Source organism: Thunnus thynnus, chromosome 14 (genome assembly GCF_963924715.1).
Source record: "Thunnus thynnus chromosome 14, fThuThy2.1, whole genome shotgun sequence".
Classification (NCBI taxonomy): domain Eukaryota; kingdom Metazoa; phylum Chordata; class Actinopteri; order Scombriformes; family Scombridae; genus Thunnus; species Thunnus thynnus.
The window spans coordinates 22,628,187-22,654,686 of record NC_089530.1 but is presented as its reverse complement, the minus strand read 5'-3'; the positions used below and the strand labels follow the sequence as shown (position 1 = coordinate 22,654,686).

The 26,500-nt window shown below is 38.1% G+C and overlaps 2 protein-coding genes across 4 annotated transcripts in view; both read left to right on the top strand.

The window, feature by feature from the left end:
• pank1a (pantothenate kinase 1a) overlaps positions 1-6,345 on the top strand; it is a 28,065-nt gene extending 21,720 nt beyond the window's left edge. For both annotated transcript variants that reach the window (XM_067610615.1, XM_067610616.1), the window contains exon 8: positions 27-6,345. In XM_067610615.1, the coding sequence (XP_067466716.1) occupies positions 27-86 (60 nt within the window). In that variant the 3' untranslated portion in view covers positions 87-6,345. The remainder of the gene's footprint in view (positions 1-26) is intronic.
• A 1,728-nt stretch (positions 6,346-8,073) lies between these two features.
• Positions 8,074-25,221, top strand: LOC137197287 (monocarboxylate transporter 12-B-like). 2 transcript variants are annotated; one of them, XM_067610612.1, is made up of 9 exons: positions 8,074-8,194; positions 13,102-13,474; positions 17,091-17,194; positions 17,682-17,825; positions 19,981-20,076; positions 20,308-20,464; positions 21,410-22,183; positions 22,275-22,534; positions 22,782-25,221. In XM_067610612.1, the coding sequence occupies exons 2-9, from the start codon at positions 13,338-13,340 to the stop codon at positions 22,967-22,969; spliced, it is 1,860 nt and encodes a 619-aa protein (XP_067466713.1). In that variant the 5' UTR covers positions 8,074-8,194; positions 13,102-13,337; the 3' UTR covers positions 22,970-25,221. The 2 variants fall into 2 exon arrangements, with proteins under 2 accessions (XP_067466713.1, XP_067466714.1); XM_067610613.1 differs by lacking the exons at positions 8,074-8,194; positions 13,102-13,474; positions 19,981-20,076 and having other exon boundaries at positions 17,087-17,194; positions 20,225-20,464.
• Positions 25,222-26,500: the final 1,279 nt, after the last annotated feature.

Genomic DNA, 26,500 nt, shown 5'->3' with positions numbered 1-26,500 from the left:
TATTCTTGTGTGTGTATTGTCTCCAGGGTTATTTCGGAGCCGTTGGTGCGCTGATGGAGCTGCTCAAGACAACAGAGGACCCGTGAAGGAAATTCTGTCGTGACATCATCAGCCCTCAACAAGACGATGTCATCCATCCCTTAACGCTGTGATGTCATCAACTCTCGATGCTGTGACGTCATCAACTTTGGACGCTGCTGAAAGGTCCCGTTCACAGAGGCCGTTAAATGGAACACTATGAGAGATACACAGAAACTGGGAAAAGCCATTTTAATAATTTAACACTTGTAAATAATGATAACCTCTAACATCCACCTCCTAAATTTCCCAGAGTCCCCCTATCATAGAGGTTTTAATATTGTAATCATTAATTTATGGTTTCCTGTAATCAGCTCTGTTGATTCCTGTAATCAGTCCTGTGTCAGGAGGCGCAGAGATACAGAGTATTTTAGTGTTTTTTTGTTACTGTGTGTGTGTTTGCGTGAAAAGCTACTGTAGCATTACGTCCTGGAGGCTGTGGCACCCCAGGCGACTGTTTGTGCAACGGTTCTCTAAGATAGGATGTCTGCAAAGAAATGAAGTTACTCTTCAATGAGTAATTGGACCTTTTTACCACCAGGGACTCAAGGAAACGTCTTTTCTGCGACCACAGAAACATCAGCTGTGAAACCATCGAGGCTACTGCTCGTGGTCGAACCGCAGCTGGTCAGCGACATGCTCGTGTTGCCTGTTTTTGCACAAAAAGTTGCCCACCATGCTACAGTCTTCTAAGGAGTGCACTGAAGCCAAATCCTGTTGAGATTCATACAACACTTGCCTCCTTCAGCTCAGACAGGAAGCAGAAAAACAGTCTTTGATTCTTTCTGTTGCTCCGCTGCACATGGCCTTTGCTCTTTTTCTTTGTCTGTTCTCCGGCTTGCCTACATGTAAACAGCATTAACAACACCGTATTGCCATGCATGCGTACCTAACCTGCTGAGTTTAGTGTTAGATGACGGGACCAAGACACTGTCTTCCAACAGATAGCGCTACAGCTGTGTGTGCGTTGTTAATTTGTGTTGACTAGCATCACCGCAACTACGGTCAGTCCAACTCAGCAACCTGTGTTTGTGATTTGTGAAATACTGTGGGATCTTCTTTTCTTCTTTGTCCAGCTCAAGGACACTTCCGCTGGATCGAGGTCTACACCCTCTGGCCTCGTTGCCACTCTGCTGCCTTGTTTGGGTGTTGTAGTGTGATTTAATGAGGTGTTCATTTTCTCCATGTGAATCCTGGCATGATAAAGGTTCAGCACCCCTGTTGTATGTGCAGATGCAGCAGAGTAAGGCCACCTTTTTGGGAGACAATGGGGACCAAGACGATTTTTTTACAAAGAATCACTCCTCATGCAAATTACATTAATGAATATTGGCTAGCAGCAGATTGAGTTAAACTAGATTAGACTGTTTTTACTGTCTTATATTGCAGATATTGTGCATGACAGTCTGTGATTTGTTCTCAGAGTGTTACTGGTTAGGTGAAGTTTCATTCTCTCCGCTTTGTACTCACAGACAATGAGAAAAAAAAAACATTCATCCTACAATTTGCATGCTACTGTTTAAGAACAGTGAGTCAGGGCACCTTTATGTGCACAAACCTGCCTTTTTGTCCTGATCTGAGGCCATATCCAAACTGGTACACACACCCTAGAAGAGCCCCACCCTCAGTTGTGTACTTATAGAATACTTGAAAATGCTGAGTGTCGATTTAGCCTGAGATTCTAGGATGGAAAACCTTGCTCGCCTGAATTGCCTGTAATAATGTTCTGAGCGCAGGAAGCTTAAAGGAATCTCACGATCTGCAATAATGTAAATTACATGCACACCTCACTGTATAGCAAGGGTTGCTTGTAATTTACTCTGCATGACAATAACAGCTGTAAAGAGGAATTATTCTTTCTAGATCTCTATATTAATACTGTTTAAAAGAAACATGGACCATAAGTACAGTCTAGTTTCCTTTAATGTCAAGGAAATGCCCCCTCACCCCACCTCAACCCCCCAACTGCCTGGACCTTTTCAGCCTTTCATGTCTGTTTAATTGTCAAAGCAGCTGAACCATAAAGCTGGACAGTGCAGTCTTCTCTGTCCGCTACGTTATACAGTATATTTAGCACCACTGTCTACATGCCTTTACTCTCTCCAGAAGAGAAACTGTGCTCTTTCCCTTTTTGGAATCACTCTTTGTATAATCACCTACATGTCTCAGTTTTTGTTTTAGACTATTTATTGTTAAATACCTCCAAAATATCACTACCAATACTTCCGTGGCAGTTAGTTTTAGTTGTGTCTGAGCCTGAGTTCACCACTTAGACAAGATTTTTTTAATTTCTTCTGTAATATCGAGGGTAAAATTCTATTCAGCTAGTTGAATGTTTCTGGTCTTATTGACACAAAACTTGTGTTTGCAGTTATTGCCTCTTCATTCTCTAACATACCTGGACTACACTTTGACTCCGATTAATAACATGTTTGCTGCTATGCAGTCCTGTTTTTTTTTGTTTTTTTTTTAGTTCATTTGTACAAAGACACTTAGGGCAGTTGGATTATAAACAGGAAGTTGTTATTTCAAGTTGATATCATCATCCACAGCTACTCACAATACCCTAACACTAAAAAGTTTTGCTGTGAAATTCAATATGCATCATTTGAAGCAATTGTGTTTGCAAATTATAGATTGAACAGAATAAATTAGGGTAGATATGTCAGATGAGGGTGTTTTTAATGGATTAAGTCTTTATTGTAATCCCTCTTTTACAGAGTGGATCCTCTGTAGTTACATACATACACACTAAAAGTTTTTTTTTTTTTCCTACTGTGGATATATCGAGTGTAACAGACTACATTAATTACCTATTGGCCGAACTAATCCAAATGCCAACACTTATGCAAGTGTTCAGAGTAAAACTGTGATGAAATACTATTTGAGGTTTTGCAACCTTTCCTCTGAAAACGTTGAATCATCAGTGTGTTTGATCCTGCTTGATTTCAGTTGCGATGACGCAGCAGATGTTCTTTCCTGGTGCTTTTTTTTTTTTTTTTGCCTTGGTTCGACTCATGTTTGGATGAGAATAGTGGCCTCGACCTACCAGGTGCCGCTCAGCTTTAACATCAGACTGGTGTTCTTTATCTCGTGCCACTCCTCCTCCTCCTAATCTGAAAACTCCAATCAGCTGCCTTCACTTATCCTGGTTACACCACGTTTGTGCCCTTCGCCTTCCTGTGTGATTTACTTTTTATTTCTTACCTGCTGAACTTCACCTCAGTGTTTTTTGTAATCTTGAGCATGTTCGGGTTTCACTCTTTGCTTTCTGTGTTTGTTTTCTGTTTGTTGTAATTGTATTATTATTGTAACAGAACGATTCAGTGCAGTTAACACACATTTGCAGTTTGAATAGGAGAGTGTCCTAAATGTGTAGGAAAGTCACTTTTACTTCGTTTACTACATGTTGGTACTAAAATCTGATCATTTTGAAGAGTCTTGAGATATCACCTTTCATGGATAATGAGAACTGGATTTTTTTTTATGTTTTCCAAATTCATTATGTTTTTGGGCAACAGTTCGGTTTGGGAACATTTTTAAAATACATGTCATTTTATTATTTCTATCCTGTTTCCTGATTTTTTTTTATTTTGTTTTTTTTGGCCAGTAATAAGAAATAATGTGAGTTATTGCATTTTTTTCCCACATGTTTTGAGAATACTGTTGTACTGATTTTCTTTCATGGTTTGATTGACTTTGGCCCAACAGAACCAGTGTGATCGTCCCCACAAATGTAAATCCCTGCTATGATGCTCTGTCTGGCTTGTCAAACATGTTGTGGTTTGCAGCACTTATAAAAGTGATCAGAGTTGAAATGCAAGTTGTACATTTTAAACACATATCATCACTGTCCTGCAGAAGCTTTCACCTCAAAACAAGGGCCTGTTATCTTGGGCCGCCGATGGTTTTAACATTTTACAGTGAGCTGTTCATCGTTTGGTGCACTCTCTCATTGGAAATAGATGTAAATATAGATGATTTGTGGCCTCTGCAGAATATGGATGACATGTGTTTTAAAGTTGTTAATTTTAAACTGTACGTTCCTAATTTTTTTTTTTTTTTTGCAATTTACTGTATATATTTGTGGAGATAATATATTCCAAAATCAGGGCTCACTTGCCAGATTTAGCAAATTTAGGCCAGCGTTATCCAAACTTTTCCAAGCCAGTATTACATGCTGTCATGGGAATATCATGAGTTCAAATAATTTCAGTATTTTGGACCTAACTAAGGTACTCTACTGCTGCGGTTTCTGTATTTTTTGACTTCAGAATCAATCACACTTGCTGGTATTTAAATCCTTCAGCTTCAACATCAAGCAGTATCACATCCTGCACTGTAGTTGACTTTATCGTGAACTTTTAAAGGTGTTTCAAATATTTTCTGTAACTACATCTCGGTTTGAAGCAAGAATTCAGTCGTTTAAGTAAATCAGCTTCTAAGCAGTGATTCGTCTGTTATCACGAGTCAACAATGTGGGTGTTTGTCTGCTTTGGTAACACTTGTGATTTTAGGGTTTGGGTTCATTTCCCGCTGGGACCATCTGTACTCGGATCAGTATGTTTTGCACGGTACTGTAAAAGGCTTTGGCTTAAAAGCGCTGCCGAACGGCAAATGTTATGTCATCCATAGTGAAATCTAAGCAACAGGCTATGCAGTAACTCATCCATTTATCTCTTTGTCCCTTTCAGCAAAACACCTCTTCTTCTCCAAACCTACCAGAGTTGATTTGACTTGTTTGTAAATGTTTTAGAGAAAAAATAATTATGCAACCTTGTTAGTTTTCCCCTCTTGAGAAATCCTGTTTGAATCTTGACGGAGTGAGTTTCTCCTCATGAAGGTTCTGTCCTGCTGATTTAGTCGTTAACACTATTAAAGGTGGATGTTTACAACAGGATGTTTTAGACCTAATTAAGATCCAGGAATGGAGTACCGAGCATGTTTTATCATTGTGATCTGTGTGCCCTAATCGTGCTAAACACGTATGCACTGTGGCGCCGTAAGGACGTGGTCACACAAGAGACTTTTTTAACTTGCCTACAGTTACTTTTGAAAGGCAGACCCTTCTTGTTGCTTGATTGATCCAGGTTTAGTATGTTTAAACTAAATTCTCACCTTTTTTTTACATCGATGTGTAAAAAAACAAACACTATATCAAATAGGTTGTACTCACATTTTTATCCTCAACAGTGTTTTCTTCAGGATGGCTAAAAGTATCTTGTTGCAAATTAAACCTCATGTTGCGCACTAGTCCAAGTGACATAATGTTGTTCCTTGTGCCCTTGTGACCTTTTTGCTTGTCTAATGTTTTTCACCCCACTTTGCTAAACGTGAAGGGATTTCCTCAGAGGTTCTTAATCTTGTCAAACATCCTGTTGCAAAAACACATCCAGCCTCTAAACTGTCTTCTGGAATGCTTGACAAGCAGGAAAGACCTTTTCACCCTTGTGTATTTGATTGTACAGAGATTTTGTAAATAATATTAATATGATATATTCTACACCAGCAATCTGTCTGTTGATAAAGTTGTTTCATCTGTTCAGGGCCAGGTTTCCCCAAACACGGCTCGGCATCTCATTTATCCCAAAGCAGACAGAAAACGCATCAAGACAAACCTCTTTTCTCCACAGCTGTTATCACTTTAAATAAATGATGAATGATCAATAGTATTAGTAATGCTTTATTGACCTGTGTTAACTTATATGTGGTATCATATTGGTGAAACCTCATTAGGGCTAGATATATTTTTCTGTGATTGTGTAAACTTTCTGCTATTCATTGTTAGCCCACGTTTACATGCATTACCTACTTTAATATTTCCCCTGGTCCATTTGACTTTGATTAAAAAATAACTCGTAAATAAAATATTTTGAATGATGATTGAAAACTGAATTAAAAGTCCTTTTTAAGGGGAAATATAGTCAGATCAGACCTTTTCCTCTACACTTTTAAGTGTTGAACTTGGTTTGATGCTCTTGGTCACTTCAGTCCAGGTGCCTGTTTTCTGTCTGCTGGATTTCAGTGCCGGTTGTTCACCTTGGCTCCTCTGTGATCTGGATCTGGGTGTGAAGGTTTTGGGAAGCCCAGTGCTGGTTGTTGGCGTCAGTTCTGCTGCTGCTTTTAACTCCGGCTTGAAAAAAGAAAGGGTTAAAAAAAAAAAAAAAAAAAATTAAAAGAAAAAAGGCTCTCTGCCTTGTGCAATGTGTATGTACTGAAGTGAAGAGGTTTTTTTTTTTTCTAAAAAGGAATAAAACTAAAACTGGATGAGATACGTGTTCTGTATGTTTCTTTACTCACCTGTACTCACCAGAAAAGAAAGGAATATTCAGGTGCTTTTTTCTTGCTGTAATCCTGTTCATACGGACTAATAGAAGATCCTTTCTTAATGCACTTACAATGTAAGTGATGGCGGACAAAATCCACAGTCCTTCTGTGCAAAAACGTATTCTAAAGTTTATCTGAAGCTAATATGAAGCCCCAGCTGTCCAAATTAGTCAAATCAATAGATATCTTTCAGCATTACAGTCTTTTTTAAGGCCAAAGTCCCTCTTTTTGTTATTATGCTTCCACCGCAGCTTACTAGGGAAACACTGTCTGAGGAAACACAAAGAGGGAATTTGAGGCTAAAAAGACTGTGAATGTGGCAGATATCCACTCGATATGACTAACTCAGACCGCTGAAGCCTCATATAAGCTTCAGATGAACTTTTAAATGCATTTTTACCCAAAATGACTGTGTGGACATACTGTGGGTTTTGGCCTCCATCACTTACAAACCTCTTTCAGTAATATATGGACACCTGACTGTTTTAAGAAAGACTTGAAAAATTGTGAACCTATTTTTTTAAAGGACTAAAAATTAGTTAGGTGACATTTCTGAGTTTGAGGGAGCTTCAAATACAATGCAATGAAGAAGACAAAGATGTGACTGATGTAAATTACATTTCAATAGCAAATAGCAAAGCTTTAGGCCTACCTGAATATTAACTGCAAGATATCATTACAGAAAGACTCAGGTCATTTTTCATTAAGTCACTGTCTAAACACAAGCCATAAATCCTAAAACCAACAAAAAGACAGTGTAAGTTTACTACACGAGTCAAAAATATATCTGAATAAGTCATTACACAAAGGAAGAAACTATTTCAGCTAGCTACCTAGCTGCAGCTAACGTTCATCAGTTAAGGGAACGTTACATCAGTTAACGTTCACCGGCTAACGTTCAACATATCTAACGTTCATCAGTTAACGTTCATCGCAGCTAACTTTGTTAGCATTCGTTTACCAGTTAAAATGCTTTAGCTACTGCTAAGAGAGTTTAACGGTGATACAGCAGTAAAGTTATGTGGTGTTTAGATGAATAATATTCATTCACTGGCTAGTGTAGTTTTATGTTCGTTTCAGCTAACGTTAGGTAGCTGGGTAGCATGTACTAGCACCTGAAAAATGAAATGAGCAGCAACTGAAAGAAAAATAAAATTTAATTTATTTTAACTGATAACAGGTAAAAACAAAACTGTTTTTAAAGTACTTATGTTTCTTTCTACTTATTTAAGTAACTTAACTATCATTTATTTATGTATTCAGTTACCGTTAGGCTATATTTTTGGCTCCTTAAAATATATCAGGTAAAAAAAAAGCTCTAGAGAAACATTGAAGCCTCTGTAGAAATTTCACAGGCGCATTATCTTTACCACAGGAGATAAAACAATATCAAAATCAGATTAAGTCGCTATTAATTACTGTGCTCTTTTGTACCAGGCTGCACAGGGTCCATATAACCCATAATGACGGAATAGTTAGTAATAAAAGATACCAATAAATTAATTAGGGGGACAAAAATGTACTATTGATAACCACTGACACATTTGTGGGAATATTAAAGGACCTCTCCTCCTCTTCCTCCTCCTCCTCCTCCTCCTCCCCTCTCTCCCACAGCTCATATTAGTCTGCGGACTCAGCCGTGTTGCAGAGCACCTTCGGATGTTTGCAGGACGAACGGCTGCAGGAAAACTTCCTTTGTTAACATTTCAAATCGCTTTTGTGTATTTCTGCTGAAGACTTGAGCCACGAAGCTTTGAAACAGAGGAGCAGAAACCGGATGGAAACTGATGTAAGTCAACACACTTCTCGTTTTTGTTTTTTTTTTTGCTTTGTTTTTATCTTGTTTGACTTGCAGTGATTGCTCTCTCTCCCTCTCTCTCTCTCTCTCTCTTTAGCCTCAATCTATTGTTTGTGTCTCTTTCATATCACTGCACTTTCTGTCTTAAACTCTTGTTTTGACATTTTTGTTTTATTCTGGTAAATAAGTATTAATAACTGTTTAAAACTTTTTTTTTTACCTTGTTGAATAGTTTCATACTTAAAGGATAGATTTGCAATTTTTCAAGTCTGTCTTAAAAAAGCACTCATGTGCCCATATGAACACTTAAGAGATTTTCCTCGCTGTAAGCATTCCTCCTGTTCATACTGGCTATTTAAAGATCCCCTTCAAATGTGTTTCCAATGTAATGTAATGCAATGTAATGAGGGCCAAAATCCACAGTGTGTCCACACAGACATTTTGTGTAAAAAAAAAAATGCATTTAAAAGTTTATGTGAAGCTTATATGAGACTTCACCAGCCTGAGTTAGTCACATCAAGTGGATATCTGCCATATTTACAGTCTTGTTAGCATCAAATTCCCTCTTTGTGTTTCCTCAGACAGTGTTTCCCTGTTGAGCTGCGGTGGAAGTATAGTAACAAAAAGAGGGACTTTGGCACTAAAAAGACTGTAACGTTGAAAGATATCTACTTGATTTGACTCATTTGGACGGCTGAAGCTTCATATTAGCTGCAGATAAACCTTTAAATACATTTTTGCACAGAAGGACTGTGGATTTTGTCCCCCATCACTTACAGTGTGAGTACATTATGAAGTGATCTTCTAATGGTCAGTATGAACAGGAGGAATGATTATGACAAGAAAAACCTATGTCAGTGTTATTTTGGGCACCTGACTATTGTTTAAGACAGACTTGAAAAATAGTGAATCCATCCTTAAATAGCCTATTATATATGCACTTTGGTACTGTTTCTAGCACCCAGAACAAAACACAAAAACATCTCATTCTGCAACAAAACACAGAAAATAACTCTGTTGATCATAATAAAAATAAATGATGAATATGAAACATGTATGCATGCAAGAATTTGACATAGGATTTCAAATGAATGTCATATGCAGATGGCCGATGGTCTCTGTCCGTGTTTGAGACTAACTGGACATTTGTTTAGCCCATTCTGAATGAAAATGTATGCATGTGTAAACAATTACAGTACGTATAAACTCTTGTTGCTGTTTGAAAGTGACAGCTTACAGTGAAATCTGCATGAGCTCGGCCGTTTTCATGGCTCAGTGCCAGTTTACTTTGCAGCGGCAGGAAAATGTTCTGTTGGTGAAGTAGGATACACACGCTGTCAATCGACATAACACACCCCCACATGCAAACTTTACGACATGTTAGTTTGGCGTGATAACCCCTCAGAGCAACAGATGACGAAGCAATAGAAGCTGCTCGGAAACCTTTGGCCGGGTGCGTGAGAGCTGTTTCTAAAGAGCGGATCTGCCTGTTCTTATTTATATTTTTACGCTCTTTTTATGTTTGAAAGAAGCTTTCCATTGTTTCTTTTACTGTTTTATTTTCTATTTGAAGGATTGCTGTTCTGTAGATGAGGTCACTGCCCTTTCCAACCCTCTTATCAACACACACACACACACACACACGCAGCTTGTTTGCCCATAGATTCTTTGAGCTTTTGCCTGATTGAGTTCTTGTAACGGCCCAAATCAGACCAAGTGGCTGAAATGCAAACACAGCACAGCTGGTGAGAAGGACTGAGCTTTTCAAATGGAAACACATACTGTTTCACTACTCCACTGCCTCTGTTTTGCACTAATAAGCATTTGAGACACATTTAAGGGGTGAGCCAAGTGGGTGGAGCTTTTAGCCTCAGGGCGTCATAATCAAATGAGCCGGGATCTAACCTGAAAATTCACAGATACATTGAAACACTTCCAGCTCTGCAGAAACTGTGGCTCTGTCTTCTGATCTGGTTTTGGACCACATTTGTCTGAACCTGTTGTAAGCCAGAAATCTCTTTAACCATAAGATGATTACACGGCTGTTTTGCGGCATCATCACACAGAAATGAGCTTTTATTTAAACTTAACGAGCCTTGCATTTAAACCAAATTCCAATTTGATGCATAAAACTACAGAAATGTTTCCGGAGCCAAAGACCCGTAACATGTAATTTGTCCACTTAAACAGGGGACAGGTGGGGCAGGGCCAAGCTGTCTGTCTCACTGTCAAATTGTGGCAACATGTAGAGCTGCAATGATGAGTTGATTGATCGATTAGTTGATCTGCAGAAAATTAATTGTCAACTATTTATTGTTTTTAGTAATTTTTTTCAAAGAAAAAAAAGCCTGAATACTGTAGTTCCAGCCTCTCAAATCAATTTATAATATAATACAAATTAATATTTTCGTCTTCATTGATTGTAAACTGAATATCTTGGCTGGGACAAAACAAGACATTTGAGGACTTCACCTCAGGCTTTGGGAAACAGCGATTGACATTCTTCTAAATTTTTGGACATTTTATAGACCAAACGATTAATTAAGACAATAATTGTCACATGAATCAATATTGAAAATAACTGTTATTAGCAGTCTAGCAACATGCATACAAAAACCGCTGCAAGTCTTGCAAAAAGGTGAATTTGGGTAACTTTAAGTGATGTTTATGGTGTAATGTCATCAGTAGCTCTACAAAATATTGGTGTAGGCTTTATTTAAGTTAGTGATATAAAGCAGGACTCAGATGGGGACCGATATGTGAGACCCTTCCATAAACAACCCAGAACATCTCTGGTAGGCAAGAGCTGCAAATTTGTAGCGTTTCCGCAGGCACAAGAGGCCCAGCACTCTCATTAAAGCTTGTTAACTTTCTTGACCTTCTTTGCTTGGAAGGTAGCGAACTAGTACACTCAAATGTTGTGTCTCTGGTCAGTCAATCTTTGTAACCTTCAATCTGCAAAATGCTTTGGACAGAGCTTCCTTTGTGCCGAATAGTACATGTACTAACTTTTTATAGGCCAGATGTTGTGCGGACTTCGTAGAAGATGATGTGAGAGCTTTGGAGTACAGATGAATCCTTCTCTGTTAGTTTGTAAGATTAAATATCTGTCTCAACAAGCAAAAATATCAACGTAACTGTTTGTTGTCCTGTTTCATAACAGTGGAAAAAAAAAAGACGTTTTTCCTGGTCAGTGAGGAGTGAGAACATTTGCTTTGTGAGATGGAAGTAAGTGGGTGGAGCTTGAAGGCCGTCAAACAAGCTGTCTGCAATTACTATCTTTTGTCAAGCGTTTGGTGTCAGTACATTGTGTTTCTGTATACTGCTAGGTTTTAAACACACACAATCCAGCTTTAAGAAATCTTTCCTTTGACAGTGCTGTCAAAGCAGCTGGGCCAGTTGGTTTGGTTTTTGTTTTGTTTTCTTTGCGTGATGTTATACAGCAGGCTGATCAGTAGTGCTCTCCACTGTTTCAGCCACAGACATGACGAAGAAAAAAAAAAAAAACAAGCAGAGATATGAGAGCTATCACATGCAGCATATTATTCACTTTTGGTCATCTTGCAGCAGGACGTATTTGCAGACTGAGAACATGTCTAAAATAAGTTGAAAATGGAAAATGACGTCTATTCACATTAGTTTTCCCAGAAAGTTCCAAGTTCATAGTGATAAGCCTAACAAGAAAACTGCTAAAATTCCTTCTCTTTTGGTTGGCAAACGACAGTGTTGTGAGACAAGTTATTTGTTGGGATTTTGGTGCTAAAGTGGAATTTTCTTCCTTGGAATTTCTTGATGATGAAGTTTTAGTGAAGTTTAAATTTGGTTCAAGGTTTAAGCACATTAATCCAGTTTCTGTGGGAAGTGTCTGCTCAGCCGTAGCTGCTATCACCGCTCATACCAAATACCCACTTCTTGGTTTGCTGATTCCAAACAAATGCAATCGTGTATTTGAATTGTAAATATACAATTTTTGAAGGAAACCATTTTGAAATTGCCACGTTGTCAGCAAACTGCAATTTCTTTATTGGAATTTATAACACTTTTTCATTGTGACAAACAAATACAATATAACAGGTGTTCCTGGTTCTTCTGTGTGTGTTTGTGACCTTCACATTACTTGGTTACTTTATTCCAAATGTGGCAGACAGCCCGTATGTGAACTCCTTCTCCAGGACTGTTTGTTACAGCATCTGACTCTTTGTCCCAGTATTTTGTTGCTTTTGGTGAGCTGGAAACAGAATATCACCTTCTGTTCACAGGCCTCCCCCATCCCAAAAGTCTTTACACAATGGGTAAAATGTCCCCGATGTATCTTGGTGACTTTGTCTCTAATTTGCAATAGTAATAGTTTACATTCATGTAGACTGGAACTACTTAAATACTTATTGAGACTTGAAGTCAGTGTTGACATTTTTTTTATTTTTAACCAAGAGCACAATCTTTCACTTTTACAGCTGGCTTTGAGACCCCAAACCCTAACCATGACTTATACTTCCTCTGCTATTTATTCTGGTTTGCTAAATGTGGCACTGCCTTCTAGTTGATACATTAATATTATATATTTGACGACACCTGTTTGAAAATCTGTGAACAATATCCATGCATGTTTTTAGACTTGCAGATGCAGAGGCATGTTTCTACAGCAGTGCAGCTCTAAGCTACTGTCACCTGATGTAAAGGATTTAAGTTTCATCTGGGAAATAATCTACCAAATATATGTTACTTCATAGCCCATGTAAAGCTGATTTAGATACAATTTGTGCTTTGAAATCAGCAAAACACGTAAAGAATTTAATTTTTTACATCCAGAAAAATAGATGAATGGACAAGAAATGCAAGATGACAAGCTCTGATTGTACTTAATGAAATTCTGCCTGTTGTGGTGTCTGTTTTCTCAGTGACTGAGGAAGAAGAAGACGAGGAAGGAACAGACATAAATGGAGAAAAGCTCCTGAAGATCTTCAAGGTCCAAATAAACTCAACGCAGCGTTGACAGAAAAGTCCAGCCGATGAAAAGTGCTGTACATTTAGAAACGAAAGTACAAAACTGAGGAACTGGGTTCTGACCTCCAGCATTCCTTGCAACAGAGAGAGGGGCTACTGGTGCCAGTCTGCCTTGTGATTGGCTGGAGCAATGGCAGTCACCAAGGAAGAGAAGGTCGAGGGAGGCAAGAGGGCGTCCAAGGTCGTGACCCCTCCGGAAGGCGGCTGGGGTTGGATGATCGTCGCTGGCTGCTTCCTCGCCTCCATCTGCATCCGCGCAGTTACCAGGTGAGTGTGTGTGTGTGTGTGTGTGTGTGTGTGTGTGTGTGTGAGGTCCTCACTTTCAAGGTGTAAAAATTCAAATTAAATGCACATAGACATGTTGTATATTTTAAATATTTAATGGCATTTATTGTCTTCAGTAGAGCTGCAGTCAACCGACAAAAATAATCTGTAACTATTTTGATACTCAAATGTTTTTTAAGGAAAAATGCCAAATATTTGGTGGTTGCAGCTTCTCAAATGTGAAGATCTGAAGCTTTTTTTGTGTCATATTTTGGATTTTGGACTGTTTGGTTGGACAAAATAAGAAATGATAACAGCATTTTCATTATTTTCTGACATTTTAAGGACAAAGTGATTAATCGATAATAAAAATATTAATCTTGTTAGTTGCAGCCCTAGTCTCACAAAGGTGAGTAGGAAAGACAAAAGGAAAAGATGTAAGGGATCCAAACTCAGGACTTTGCGGTTATGTAATGTGCACTTTACACCACTAATCAACAAGGTCTTCCACGTTTGACAGAAATGACTGACTTACTGTTAGATGAGTTCATTGGGAGAGAAACATCCTTTATCTCATTTTAAATGTAAAAAAACAAAATATCTGGAGCCATATGAGATACAGAATTGAATTTTCTGGTTTACAGCTGTATACACCTGTTAGATTAAAGTCCACAGATTGTGACTTTACCTGCACAAAGAGATTTGTAGCTTCTGGATGTGTAGTATTGTGTGGCCTTCAGTTCTGGTATGTATAGCTGTACTTATCAAGGCTCCATGTTCTTAACTTTGATCATTAACACCTCTACATTATTACTTGGCAAGACTCCATTCCCACTCTATTTAAAGTTTTAAGCCACTAACCTGTTTTAGCAGCAATGTTTTCTTTTTTTCCACTAAGACTTTGAAATCCTGCTGAGATGTTTCCATGTTTCCAACTGGCCAACAACCAACTTTGTACAGCCAGCACATTGCCCTCACAACTCAGCTGACATTTTATTTTCTCCGCCTTTTTAGTTTTATTTTTTCCCTGAAAAGGTCAATAGGATATAAACACACTTTTTGGATTTAACTGTGGAAATAATACAGTCTTGCCAGTGCAGTTTTTGCATAAAATTCATTCGAAAACGCAAATGCACAGGTGGTGCAGGGACCAAATTCTCACCAACCACTACAGACAGACAGTTCTAGGAAGCAGTACTTCTTGAGCACAACTGGTCTGGTTTGGGGTGAGGAGCTGGTGAGGGATTGTCTTGTTAAAGCTGGACACAATGCATAGGGAATTGGACGCTCCAAAGTTGGTGAAAAAGGGAAAAAAAAATTAAAGCTGCTAGTCTTGAACTTATTTCAAATGCAAATAACTTGAGAGGAAAGCACCTCAAAAATATGATTCATTTTAATAAACATACTTTTAATGACCATTTAGTTTGTTTCAGTGGAGCATGATGGGTAACTGGAAACAGTTAGCATTAAATAAAGAAATAAAAGATTTGACACCATCACATGTTTTGTGTATAAAACCTTAATCTGATGATAAATTTTGTAAATTAAGTAAAATGTACAAAATTTCGCTCTGACATTTATTTATTTATTGTTTTGATAAAGAAACTATTCTAAAATGTGACCCTTTCGCTGGAGGAAATGGTCAGGAGGTTTATAGAGATCAGAAATGATTTTATGGTTTGTGATACAGTGATGGGAACTGATTGAAAGGGAAATCCTGGATAATGTGTTAATTTAGTTTCTTGAATATATGACTGCTTTTAGATTTTTTTTTTCCATTATATATTTAACCATATGCTCATTCTGGAAAAAATGCCACTTGTGCCCATCACACAAAATACAAAATCTAATCTACCTTCATACAGTAGCTCTCTCTATATTTCTTAATCGTTAACTTCTAATCTAAGATTCTAATCTATGATCAATAAAGGAGTAAAATCTTACGGTTATAAAGTTGCTAAACAGATCACTCCACTGTTTGTCAGACCTCTCTAGATTCACTTTGTCGCTGGCTTCTGCTGCCATTAGCATTTAACCTGCTCAAGAATTAACATCTTGGCAATTCTGTATGTCCAAGGACGGCATGTTTGCACATGAAGATGAAGAGATAGTAAGAAGAACATGGTGATAATAATTTGAATGTGAACTGTGGGAAGTGATTAGTCGCAACCTTATTTTCCCCCTTTGCCTCAACCTTCACAAAGGTCCGCTCTGCCCTGGTTAGACACCATAAGACCAGTTACATAACAGACAATGAGAGTTGTAAAAGATAAGGTCAAGGAGTACAGAGCACTTAGGTCTGCACATTGGTGGATATTAATGACAGGCATAAAATGATAAAACACCGCAATCAGCTGTAATTTATCACCTCTGTCAGGGCCACTGAGACCTAATAGGATCTTAATGACCGAATGATTGTTACATCACATCAAGGCTCAAAATGCAACGCAAACAAACAGTTCGCCAGACTACAGACCACACCGATGTGTGCAGGGCAAGATGAACAAGTGTCTCACAGTGTCCAATGATTTTTTTCCACTGGTTCACTTGGCCAGTACATCAGAGCTTTACTGGTCTCTTGTATATTTTCACTGGCCCAGCAGCCAAAAAAATGAAAATAACTTTTCCATAATTTTGGTGATTTATTCATGGTGTATATGTATAACAGTGAAGTTCCCTTTAGATTTGGTTGTTTTCCTGTGGTTATGGATATGTAATGTCAGTAAATGAATGGTGTATAAATGTAGGTATAAAGGCAGAGAGTGTGGAACACAAAGGAAGAGGAGAACAGAATTTATGGTAATAACATTTCAGTGAATATGGATGACCTTGATAATAAACTCTTGTGTCAGCGACAGAAAGTGCTGAGAGATCTGCACAACTGTGCTCGTTAAGAAAGAACAGCGAGAGAAAGAACTCAGAGCTGAACTGTACTGACTGAATGAAAAGGAGAAACGCAGCGCCTGTCTCCACAGTAAATCATCTGTAGAGTGTCTTAAGTTTATTTATTGGTGCTTTAGAGCATAACTGATGTGAAACAATTAGAAAATAACATGTTCTTTCTCTCTACCACCACTCGATCACTCACTTGTGCTCTCTTTTTCTGTCGTCTTTTTTAGAATCAATTGGGAAACGGACACCAAAGCTTAACTTTACTTTTAACGTTATCAAACGAAGATACATGTCCTCCCCTTGTCCTAAACTGTATACCCATGACTATGACTGGCCAGTGTCTGGCAAATCAGCTTGCCCTGCATAAACTTATACTGGCCCCAGCCCATCAGGCAATCAGGCCATCAGGCAATCGGGCCATCAGTTATGTCAGACCCTGTCTCATATCAGATAATCTTTCATCAGCTCATTGATATCAGCTGTCACATTCTGTACCCTTTAATGACTACCTGAACAGATCTGTTTTAAAGATGTTATAAAGGAAACCATGCCATGTTCTTACCACACCCAGCATCATCAGTTTATGTCGTTATTGATAAAGTGATACTATGACCATTATTGTGCTGCATCAGCGAGCCAGAGTAAAAAGTAAAATCATTTATCATTATGACATGAAAATGCACTGAGTCCAAACTCCCCCCCCCCCCCCCCCCGTCTCTGTGTCCAGATGTGTTTCCATGTTCTTTGTGGAGTTCCAGCTGCACTTTGATAAGGATTATTCCACCACCGCCTGGATCCACAGTCTTGTCGACTCCACCACCATGTTATGTGGTAAGGCCATCAGCAGTAGTATCTGCAGTCAGGTTAATGCTACAGTAGATTCAGCAATGCAAAAACTAAAAATGTTGGTGAAAAGCAGTGTGTGAGGCAGACGCAAACATATAAAGTAAAAGTATGCATCTTTATACAGTGTAAACACATTTTTATTTAAAAGATTTTCGTCCTTTTTGTCTGTATTTTATCTAACAGAAACTCTGACGACAGTTTTTAATTTATTTGATTGAAATTAAAGAAGGAGTCAAAGATCAGTTCAGTTTTTGGTGCAGATCAAGGAATATTAACATTGAAAGATTTTTGAACATTTTCACTATTTTCATTAGTCCACTGATTGGTAGACATTTACTTGGTGTATTTATACAAACATGTTTACCATATTGAGTAAAGCATAGTCAGAATGAGGAAATGATGCAGCCAAAAATGATCTACTCTGTTAACAGACGGTGAAATTAATGTAAACTCACACAAACTGTGTTTTCAGCTCCTCTGGGTGGTTTCCTTGGGAGCCGTCTCTCCATCAGAACTACAGTGATCCTGGGAGGTGTGTTGGCTTCCACTGGTCTGGTCCTAAGCTCCTTCGCTTCCAGTCTCGAGTACCTCTATGGCTCCATGGGCATCATGACAGGTACACAGGCACCTGTTATGACAGCTTGCACGCTCATGTATCTTCCATCATATTGTATACAGTGCATAATATCTAACCTCCACAGCACCAATCCAAAACAAAAGAACACAATGATTGAGGGCAGATACAGATCTGATGATGATTGGGTCATGCATCACATCTGCTGCAGTTTTTGCCTCCCATGTATTTACATTTGGGCCACAGATGTAACATCAGTTTTACTATAAGATAATTATCCAACCATTTTTGATAAAACCCAGAAGTTACTTTGTTATCAAGGTATTTCCAGAATCCTCAAAGACTCTTCTAATCTGGATGAAAAGATATGATGTCACCTGAATGACAAAAAAGATTTTTAACCCATTTCCTGGGCCTCTGTTTCCGAATCAAAACAAAGATGGAAACCCACCAGCTACCTAGATTGAAAACAGAGTTGCAACTTGGGGAAACAGGTTCATTGTGCAGCAGACAATTTTTTTTTTCATCCAGATGGTTAAAAGAGTCTTTGGTCTTTGAAACATTGGTAAGTATTTTATAAATGTTCTAAGACTTTAACTACTAGGAAAAGTTGCATGTTTCAACTGAATAAACATGAGACTGTCAAGGTCAAGTGAATGTTTCTGCTCACTTTCATGGCTACAAGACCAAAACATTCAAATCACAAGTATGTGTCAAATATATCAAGAGTTAAGAGTTAAGGACAGCAGGGAGGTGTAGTGACTGGCGAGCCATTCATCCTCATAATGGTGTATCTGGGTTCAATCTTCCTACTTGCTTACCAGGCTTTGAGCCAGATATTGAATGCATCCCTTGCAGCTAGAAGTGTAGACCTAGTGTCTACCATTTTATAGTCGATCTTAAACTGTCCTCACCTCCTGCACAAATTTAAAAATCCACCAAACGCAGTAGAGGAGTCAGGGGTCTTGCTGTGTGTGAGGCTAGATCAGTAGCACCTCAGTTGGTTTGAAGAGTACCACAGATAGAGCCGAACTTCACTCAACCAGTTGGGAGTGTAAACTTTTTTTTTTTACCTCAAAATTGTCAGCATATATCCAAAGCGAGATTGTCTTACTTATACGAATGTGTTAACATCTCAAAAATATTTTTTGTGTTTAATTATTCCTTAAAACTACCCCATCTGACTCAAGTTTCCAGTTTATTTATCTGTATAGCACTTTTTATACAGTGGTTGTAACTCAAGGTGCTGTACACATTTGAAAAACATTAAAAGACATTCAAAATAATCCATTTAAGTGCACTTGTACAATAAACATAAATAAATAAATGTTGATGAGGAAGTTAATTGAAGGCCAGGTTGTATAGGTGGGTTTATACTCGGCTTTTAAAAGTGCTCGTTGAGGTTAAGGCCTCTTTAATCTCTGCTGGTAAAGTGTTCCACATTTTAGGTGCGTAAGCAGAGAATGCTGCGCCCCCGCTGTTTTTATGGATGCCGCACTGTGAGAGCAGCAGCGGTGGTATTAGAGGACTCAAGGGTATGGGCTGGGACATGTGGCTTTAGTAGCTCTGCAATATAGGCTGGGGATAAGCTATTTAATGCTTTGTAAACCATTAAAAACATTAAGTAACTGGGAGCGAGTTCTGGATGAGTTGTAGTTGTTTTACTGAGTTTTTGGAGAGTCTGGTAGAAAGTGAATTACAGTAGTCAATTCTACTAGAGATGAAGATGTGAATGAGTTTTTCTGCAATATTACTGAGGTGATTTTGTGATAGAATTTATGTGAGTGTCACAATTTAATTCAGAGTCTAAAATTACACCCAAGCTGATAGTTCTGATTTAGTTTTTTTAGACAGGTGTCTCATTCTGCAGAGCAATAAATCCCTTTTAGGTTTTGGTCCAGTCAGTAATATTTCTGTTTTGTGCTCATTTAGTTTTAAGTTATTTCACATCCAATGGTTCATTGACATCAGGTAACAACTTAGTGAGTCAAGACTGTCAGACTACTAAAGTTTCACATTATACAGTCTATATTCTTGTAGATATGACGGTCTGACTCTTTAATGTTTTACATCTCAACACCACACACGTTAAGATGTCATATCCTTTTTGTCTACCAAACAAACTCTGTTTAGAGTCATATTGCAACATTTGGCAGGTTTTGCCAAACTCCAAAACCCCTTTATTCATCCTTTACAGGTCTTGGCTTTGCTCTCAGCTACACACCCTCTGTAGCGATGGTGGGGAAGTACTTCAATGAGAGGAAAGCTCTGGCCTATGGCATCGCCCTGTCTGGTAGTGACATTTTTACTTACCTGTTTCTTTGTTTTCTTGTCATCTACACCTTACTTTCCCATCTCTTATCTTCCACTCCCATGTTTTCCTTTTTCAGTTTTCTTCCCACCTGACTTCTTTTACTGCTTTCCTCTGCGCTTTCCTATAGTTTGTTTTTAAGTTCCTCTCTTTTCTTCTCTACTCTCTTTGCTCCATTTCATCCCATCAAATCTAATTTCACCTCATCTCCAGGTAGTGGCATCGGGACATTCATCCTGGCTCCTGTAGTCCAAATGCTTATAGAGCATTACTCCTGGAGAGGAGCACTGCTCGTCCTGGGAGGATTCGTGTCCAACTTGTGTGTTTGTGGTGCTGTGATGAGGCCTCTGGAACCAAGCGGAGGTGATGAGTAAGTCAGACCATTTGCTTTCAGGTCATAGACAGAAATAATTACAGGGAAGACGAGTACTGCTAACTGAGGATGTTCATCCAGTTGATAATACTTTCCACTTATTTTAGGATTATTCCATTATTAATAAGTCTAATGGTACTTTTTTGATCATAGTATGTAAAAAAAAAATGCTTATCACAAGGTCCCAGACCAAAGTCCAAGGTTGTTTTGTCCAACAGCATTAATAATTTACCGATTTTCATTTAATCTATGATTCACATATTTCTGTTGATTGACTAATTGCTTAATCAATTAATTGTTTAAGGGGATAGTTTGACATTTTGGGAAATGCGCTTTTTGATGGGAATTTGATGAGAAAAATAGTTCCCACATCCCTAATTTCGGAGATAGAACTTAGAGTCAATTAGCTTAGCTTAGCATAAAGACTGGAAACAGAGGAAAAATGTTAGCCTGGCTCTCTCCAGAGCTCATAAATACCTCTAAAGCTAAAGCTAAAGCTAAAGCTGTGTAATTAACACATTGGATCTTCTTTGTTTTAATCTGCACACGAACCAAAATCAACAAGTTTCCCGGTGTAGAGTTAGTCCTACAAATAACCAACGTTACCTATTAAAACCACAACTTGTGTTTAAATTGTGTTTAAATGTTTGGTTCATGTACAGATCAAACAAACAAGAAAAGATATGTTTTAAACTTTGGACAGAGCCAAGCTAGCCCCCATCTACCTCTGTTTCCAGTCTTTATGCTAAACTAATCTAACCGTCTCCTAGCGCTAGCTCCATAGTTAATGCACATACATTAGAGAGGTATCAATCTCAAAAAAGCAAGTAAGCCTATTCCCCTAAATCTAGAACTATCCTTTTAAGCACTAAAATATACCCAATTCCATTTTTTGATTCATTTCAATGTATTTTCTTCTATTCTGTTTTGTTCCATCTAAAGTACGTGGGAGAACAATATGGCAGATGTGGAGAAAGACTGCATGACAACAGAGCTGGACTCCAAAGACACTGAATTAAGTACCGAGGAATCTTCTGATTGCAGCGAAGCGGAGCCAAAGCAGCTGGATTCGAACCATTTAAACTATACTCAAGGGCTACTCATAGCAAATGGAGCGCTCAAAAACAGCGAACTTGAAAACAACAAACTAGGTCAGGGGAACGTAACGCTGCTGCCAAGCCAGCCCGATCCAAGGTTAACAGATAAGAAGATAGCTGAGTGCATTTTATTTAGCAACAAGTTATCTGCGACAATGCTAGGGGACAGCAACCTCGCAGATCCTAAACTAGCCAACGGTAGCACAAATGAGGACTTGAACTTGGTGGAAAGCATGAACTTGAACAAGGCGGCTGACATCATGGATACTAAGATAGAAGACTCAGAACTGTCTGAAGCTGAAGCATCAGATGCCTCTGAATTAGATAAGACCATCAGCCCTCTTCCAGAGCCTCAGGTGAACACAAAAACTTCGTCCAGAGGTAACTGCTTTTCCTGCATTTCCCAAGGGGAGTTTGGCTTTCTTGTAATGCCTGACTTCATGATTCTTTCGGTGTCCATCCTGTTTATGGCGTACGGCTGCAGCGCTCCTGTGGTTTACCTGGTTCCTTATGCCCTCAGTAGGGGGGTGGAGCAGAAGTATGCTGCCTTTCTCATGTCCATATTTGGAGTTAGCGGCATTGTGGGTAACATCACCTTTGGATGGATCACTGACAGGAAGTAAGTAGGGGCTGGAGGTGTGTGTGTGTGTACGTGTGTAAAATAAATAACACATATTTATCCCAATACTAATAATTTTACTTCCCTCCAGGTGTCTGAAGAACTATCGCATGCTGGCCTACATGCTAGCGGTCGCCCTGGAAGGCGTCTGCTGTATCTTTCTCCCACTCCTTCACACATTCCCCCTCCTTGTCGTGTTTTCTGTGCTGTACGGCTACTTTGATGGGGCCTACGTAGCGCTCATCCCCGTGGTAGCCTCTGATGTCGTAGGCCCCGTTTACCTGACCACAGCTCTGGGTGTGGTCTATTTTCTCCATGCCATCCCTTACCTGATAAGCCCACCAATAGGAGGTAAGTGTTTGTGAACTTATTACAATAACTGCAGTTCTTGAAGATGTCATTTTGATTTTCCACATATAAACAAATGAGATAGACCATCTTTTTCTTCACTCAAAAGGATAAAATTATTGTATTGAATCCTTGATTTTATGTCTCAGCTTGGAGCCAGATAATAAAAATTTGCTCGCTCACCCTAAATGTTTGAGTTTTGTTTTTCACTTGAAGTATGACACATCTTTTTCTGTTTCTCCGTCTCCAGGTTGGTTAGTAGACATGACAGGAAACTACACAGCAACCTTCTTCCTCTGTGGTTCTTCCTTCATATTCAGCACTGTCATTCTAGCAGTGTTCATGTTAGTCCGACGCTGCCGGAGGTCCAAGTCTAACTCAGCTGCTGTTTTAAGTCCTGATCACACCACTGCTGCAGCTCAGCAGGTCGTCATATGACGTGCCAGTTAAGATGCTGCTCCTCCATCTGCGCTGATGTGCATCTCACCACTGCTGGTCTGTGGGTTTACAAAGAATAGAGTATGGGTGCTATTTTGATGTGCCTGAGTGGGTCACAACAAAAAAAAAAAAACAAAGCAGTCAGAACCTGCGTCTAATGCTGTGACTTTGAGACTCACACATTGAAGTGACATGTTATGTTTTTTTTTTTTAGTTTTTATTTAATGTGGATATTTTGTTTTTTAAAAACAAAGGGCTTTCATACTTCATGGAAGGTAAAATTTGCGAGCAGGTTGCTATTAACAATCACAAGCTTTAATGAACTTCCCATTAATATTCATATGTACAAACTGTTTACACCAATTTAATATAGATTCTGAAGTGTTGCTATGGCAATTTTAAACATTTCATTGAAAGAATCTACTTTCCTTCCTGCCAATTGATTATACCGAACATTTAATCACTACATGCGAGGAAACTCCTCGTACATGTGATTCTGTGCTCCAAGACAAGCGTAAACAGTTAAAATCAAAGAGTGATTATGTTCTCTCAAAACAATAATACACACACAAATATTTACTTTTCAAAATATCTAAACAATTATCATGATACTTCTTTTCTAGGGGCCATTTTTTTAACATTGCTTATGTGATTTCTGAAGAATGTGATTCATTTACATGTATTATGAACATGTAAAAAAAAAAAATGCCATAGTGGCACAGGACCAAAACATTGTAGACTGTAGAGAATAAACCAGGAATACTGCACACTGTTGATCACTTTAACTTACTTTATTTATTTATGATGTCTCGGTCAGTACGTTCAGTTGGATGAAAGTCTGCTGACCAAATGAAATGTATCAAAAAATAAAATGGATTCTTTGTTTCTTCCTAATTTACCATGTATTTATAATCAATCATAAACAAACTGCTGTGGACATTTCTCATTCTGTCCGCTTTATTTTATTAATGTGAAACAATTCAATACCTCAGACTGTAACAATGTGAAACTGTCTTTTAGCCTGAACCCCTCCAGGGAAAGCACCACTGGGGCCGGTCTCTGACGGATAAATATTTGTAAAAAGTAATATTCACAGAGTGATTAGTAATACAAGTGATTACTTGTAGGAAACGGACATGAGAGGAAATCTTGCTTTAAAAAAAAAAAAAAATGTCAACAAGTGTTCAAAATTGTAAATCACACACATTTGTTTGACTTCAAATTGTGTGATTCATTTTTATGATTTAGATGTTTTGTATGATTTCTGTCATGATTCCACTTGACTGTGAAATGCCTTACATCTGTATACATTAATGCTATTATGTACAGCAACAAATATCAAAATACAATTTAAGCAAAGAAAATGTGCTGATGTTTGTGGTTTGGAACAGCACAACTAAATCTTTCTTACAGTTTTATTTACTATTTGTGCAATATCTAAACTTACAAAGACCTATGAACACTACATTGCTTTTCCAGACTTCCTGTATTCATTTGCGGCATTAATGATTAAACATATCTGATTTTTTTAAATGAAACCCTTCACAGAGTTGCATATGATGCATTAATATGTGAAGATGTGGGAAGAAGAAGTGATATAAATGTTGCAAAAGTTTCTCTCTTTCTTTGTGTGTGTTAGGAAGTTTTGTCTTTCCTGTTATGTGTATTGTTAGCGATGTATTTAGTCTAATAACTGATCATTATTATTTTATTTTCATACATAAATATATATAAATATTATTTGTGTCATGTAAAAAAATCACTGTTATTTGCAACACATATCAACAACACACCAATGAAAGCAAGGATTGCATCGTATTGTCGATGTTGTCTTTGGCTTTATTCACACTATAACATGCTCTGTTTGGAGCATTTAATTTTTCAGGTGCTTTGGTCAGGGAAGACCATGAGTGTCAGTTGTCCACAGAGCTGCAGTGCAGTTCATGAGGAGGGACTGTAATCTAAACCTATTCACCCTCCAAAAAAATAGTTAGAGGGTCTGGACTGATGCTCATATTAAGCTATTTCTTCTTCTACTGTGATTTCTTATAGTGACCGTTAACCTCTTTTTCTATGAAAATGACATTGGAAATATCACTCAAGACTGTGAAAGTCTATTATGACTGATATGTGCTGATCAAATCATGGCACTTGATTTGAACATATATTAAACATGTTCATGCTATACACTTTATTATTTTTGTTTTGGAGTTTATGTGATAACTTTATTGAATAAAGAAAAATGTAATTCACTCATTCTGTGTTTGTGTTTCATGAGGAGGTAGCATGGATAGCATCTAGTGCTTTTGTTTAGAATTGAACATATGCAGGGACTTTAGCACTGAGATCATAGTTGGGCTAGTCCAACCTTAACCCTGCAATAAATTACTTGACGGCAACTGACAAAAGTTGATTTATTGAACATGAGTTCTTAGAAAAAGCTGCTTATTTATACATCCAGCAGTTACAGAGCAACATTATCGTTCAACTGGAGTCGTCACGTTCATTCACCAGGTAGTCGTGCTACCTTAGTAAAATTTAGACCAATGACCTGCATAGAGTGTTTTTACACTGTGGTATTAATTCATTTACTTCCTTTAGTAAGAAAGTGAAACTTTCTAACACTGCACTCAAGTTGTGCAACTGCAATTAGTCATCATGCACATACTCACACTTGTCATACTTTAATCATGAAAGCTAAGGGATTAATGTTCAGCATTAAGTAAAATCTTCCTCACTTCATTTAGAGTATAAACCACCTAACCTTTGAAAGTAAGATGATTCAAACTGAATCACCTCAGTTATTCATGGATTGTATTTATCTCATCATTTAACTACTGATGTTTAAAATAGCATTTTAGAGATGCACTTTGAATTTCTGGTTTTATTTAGTTTCCTGTGGGCAATGTGTCAAGTATAGAGGACATGATGTCACATCAAGATAACAGTCGCAGCAGTGGTGTAATGTTTAAACCAGTGCTTCTCATAGTGGGGTCCAGAGACCCCTAGGAGTCCTTGAGTGGGTTCCAGGGGGTCCTTAGCAAAAAGGGGAATAATTTAATTTCACCGTAATTCCATCCACAAGTAACACAATGACAGAATGTATGACTATTTTGGTCATGGGTTTCATACACTTTCTGTATTAAAACATCTGAAAGCAAAAATCTTATCAGATGGGGAACTGTGCTCTAGTGTGTCAGTTTAGGAGTCATTGACCAAGTTTGAGAACCACTGCTTTAAATGATTAATACATCAACACAAATGTCAGGTTTTGGTGGTGGTCTTTAAGACAGCTTAACAGTCATATAGTAAAAAACTCATTTATTCAAGTGTTTTTCTATGTTTTAATGGGGATTAAAGGTGGAGGTACAAATATCTACTTAATATCTATTATCAAAACAACTTTACCGTGTATTCTGTACATAGAGCCTATGGGAAGCTGAATGCAACAAGTTCCTCATGCTGGCTGTTTGTGAAAGCATTCTGGGGAGTTATATGGCATCAGTAATTCTAGTAAATCAGATTGAGGAA

Excerpts from the sequence above, each read along its gene's own strand:
- LOC137197287 (XM_067610612.1), top strand. The coding sequence starts at position 13,338 with ATGGCAGTCACCAAGGAAGAGAAGGTCGAGGGAGGCAAGAGGGCGTCC. Across the intron at positions 17,195-17,681 it reads CTCCACCACCATGTTATGTG|CTCCTCTGGGTGGTTTCCTT; the intron begins GTAAGGCCATCA and ends CTGTGTTTTCAG. Across the intron at positions 20,077-20,307 it reads CTATGGCATCGCCCTGTCTG|GTAGTGGCATCGGGACATTC; the intron begins GTAGTGACATTT and ends CCTCATCTCCAG.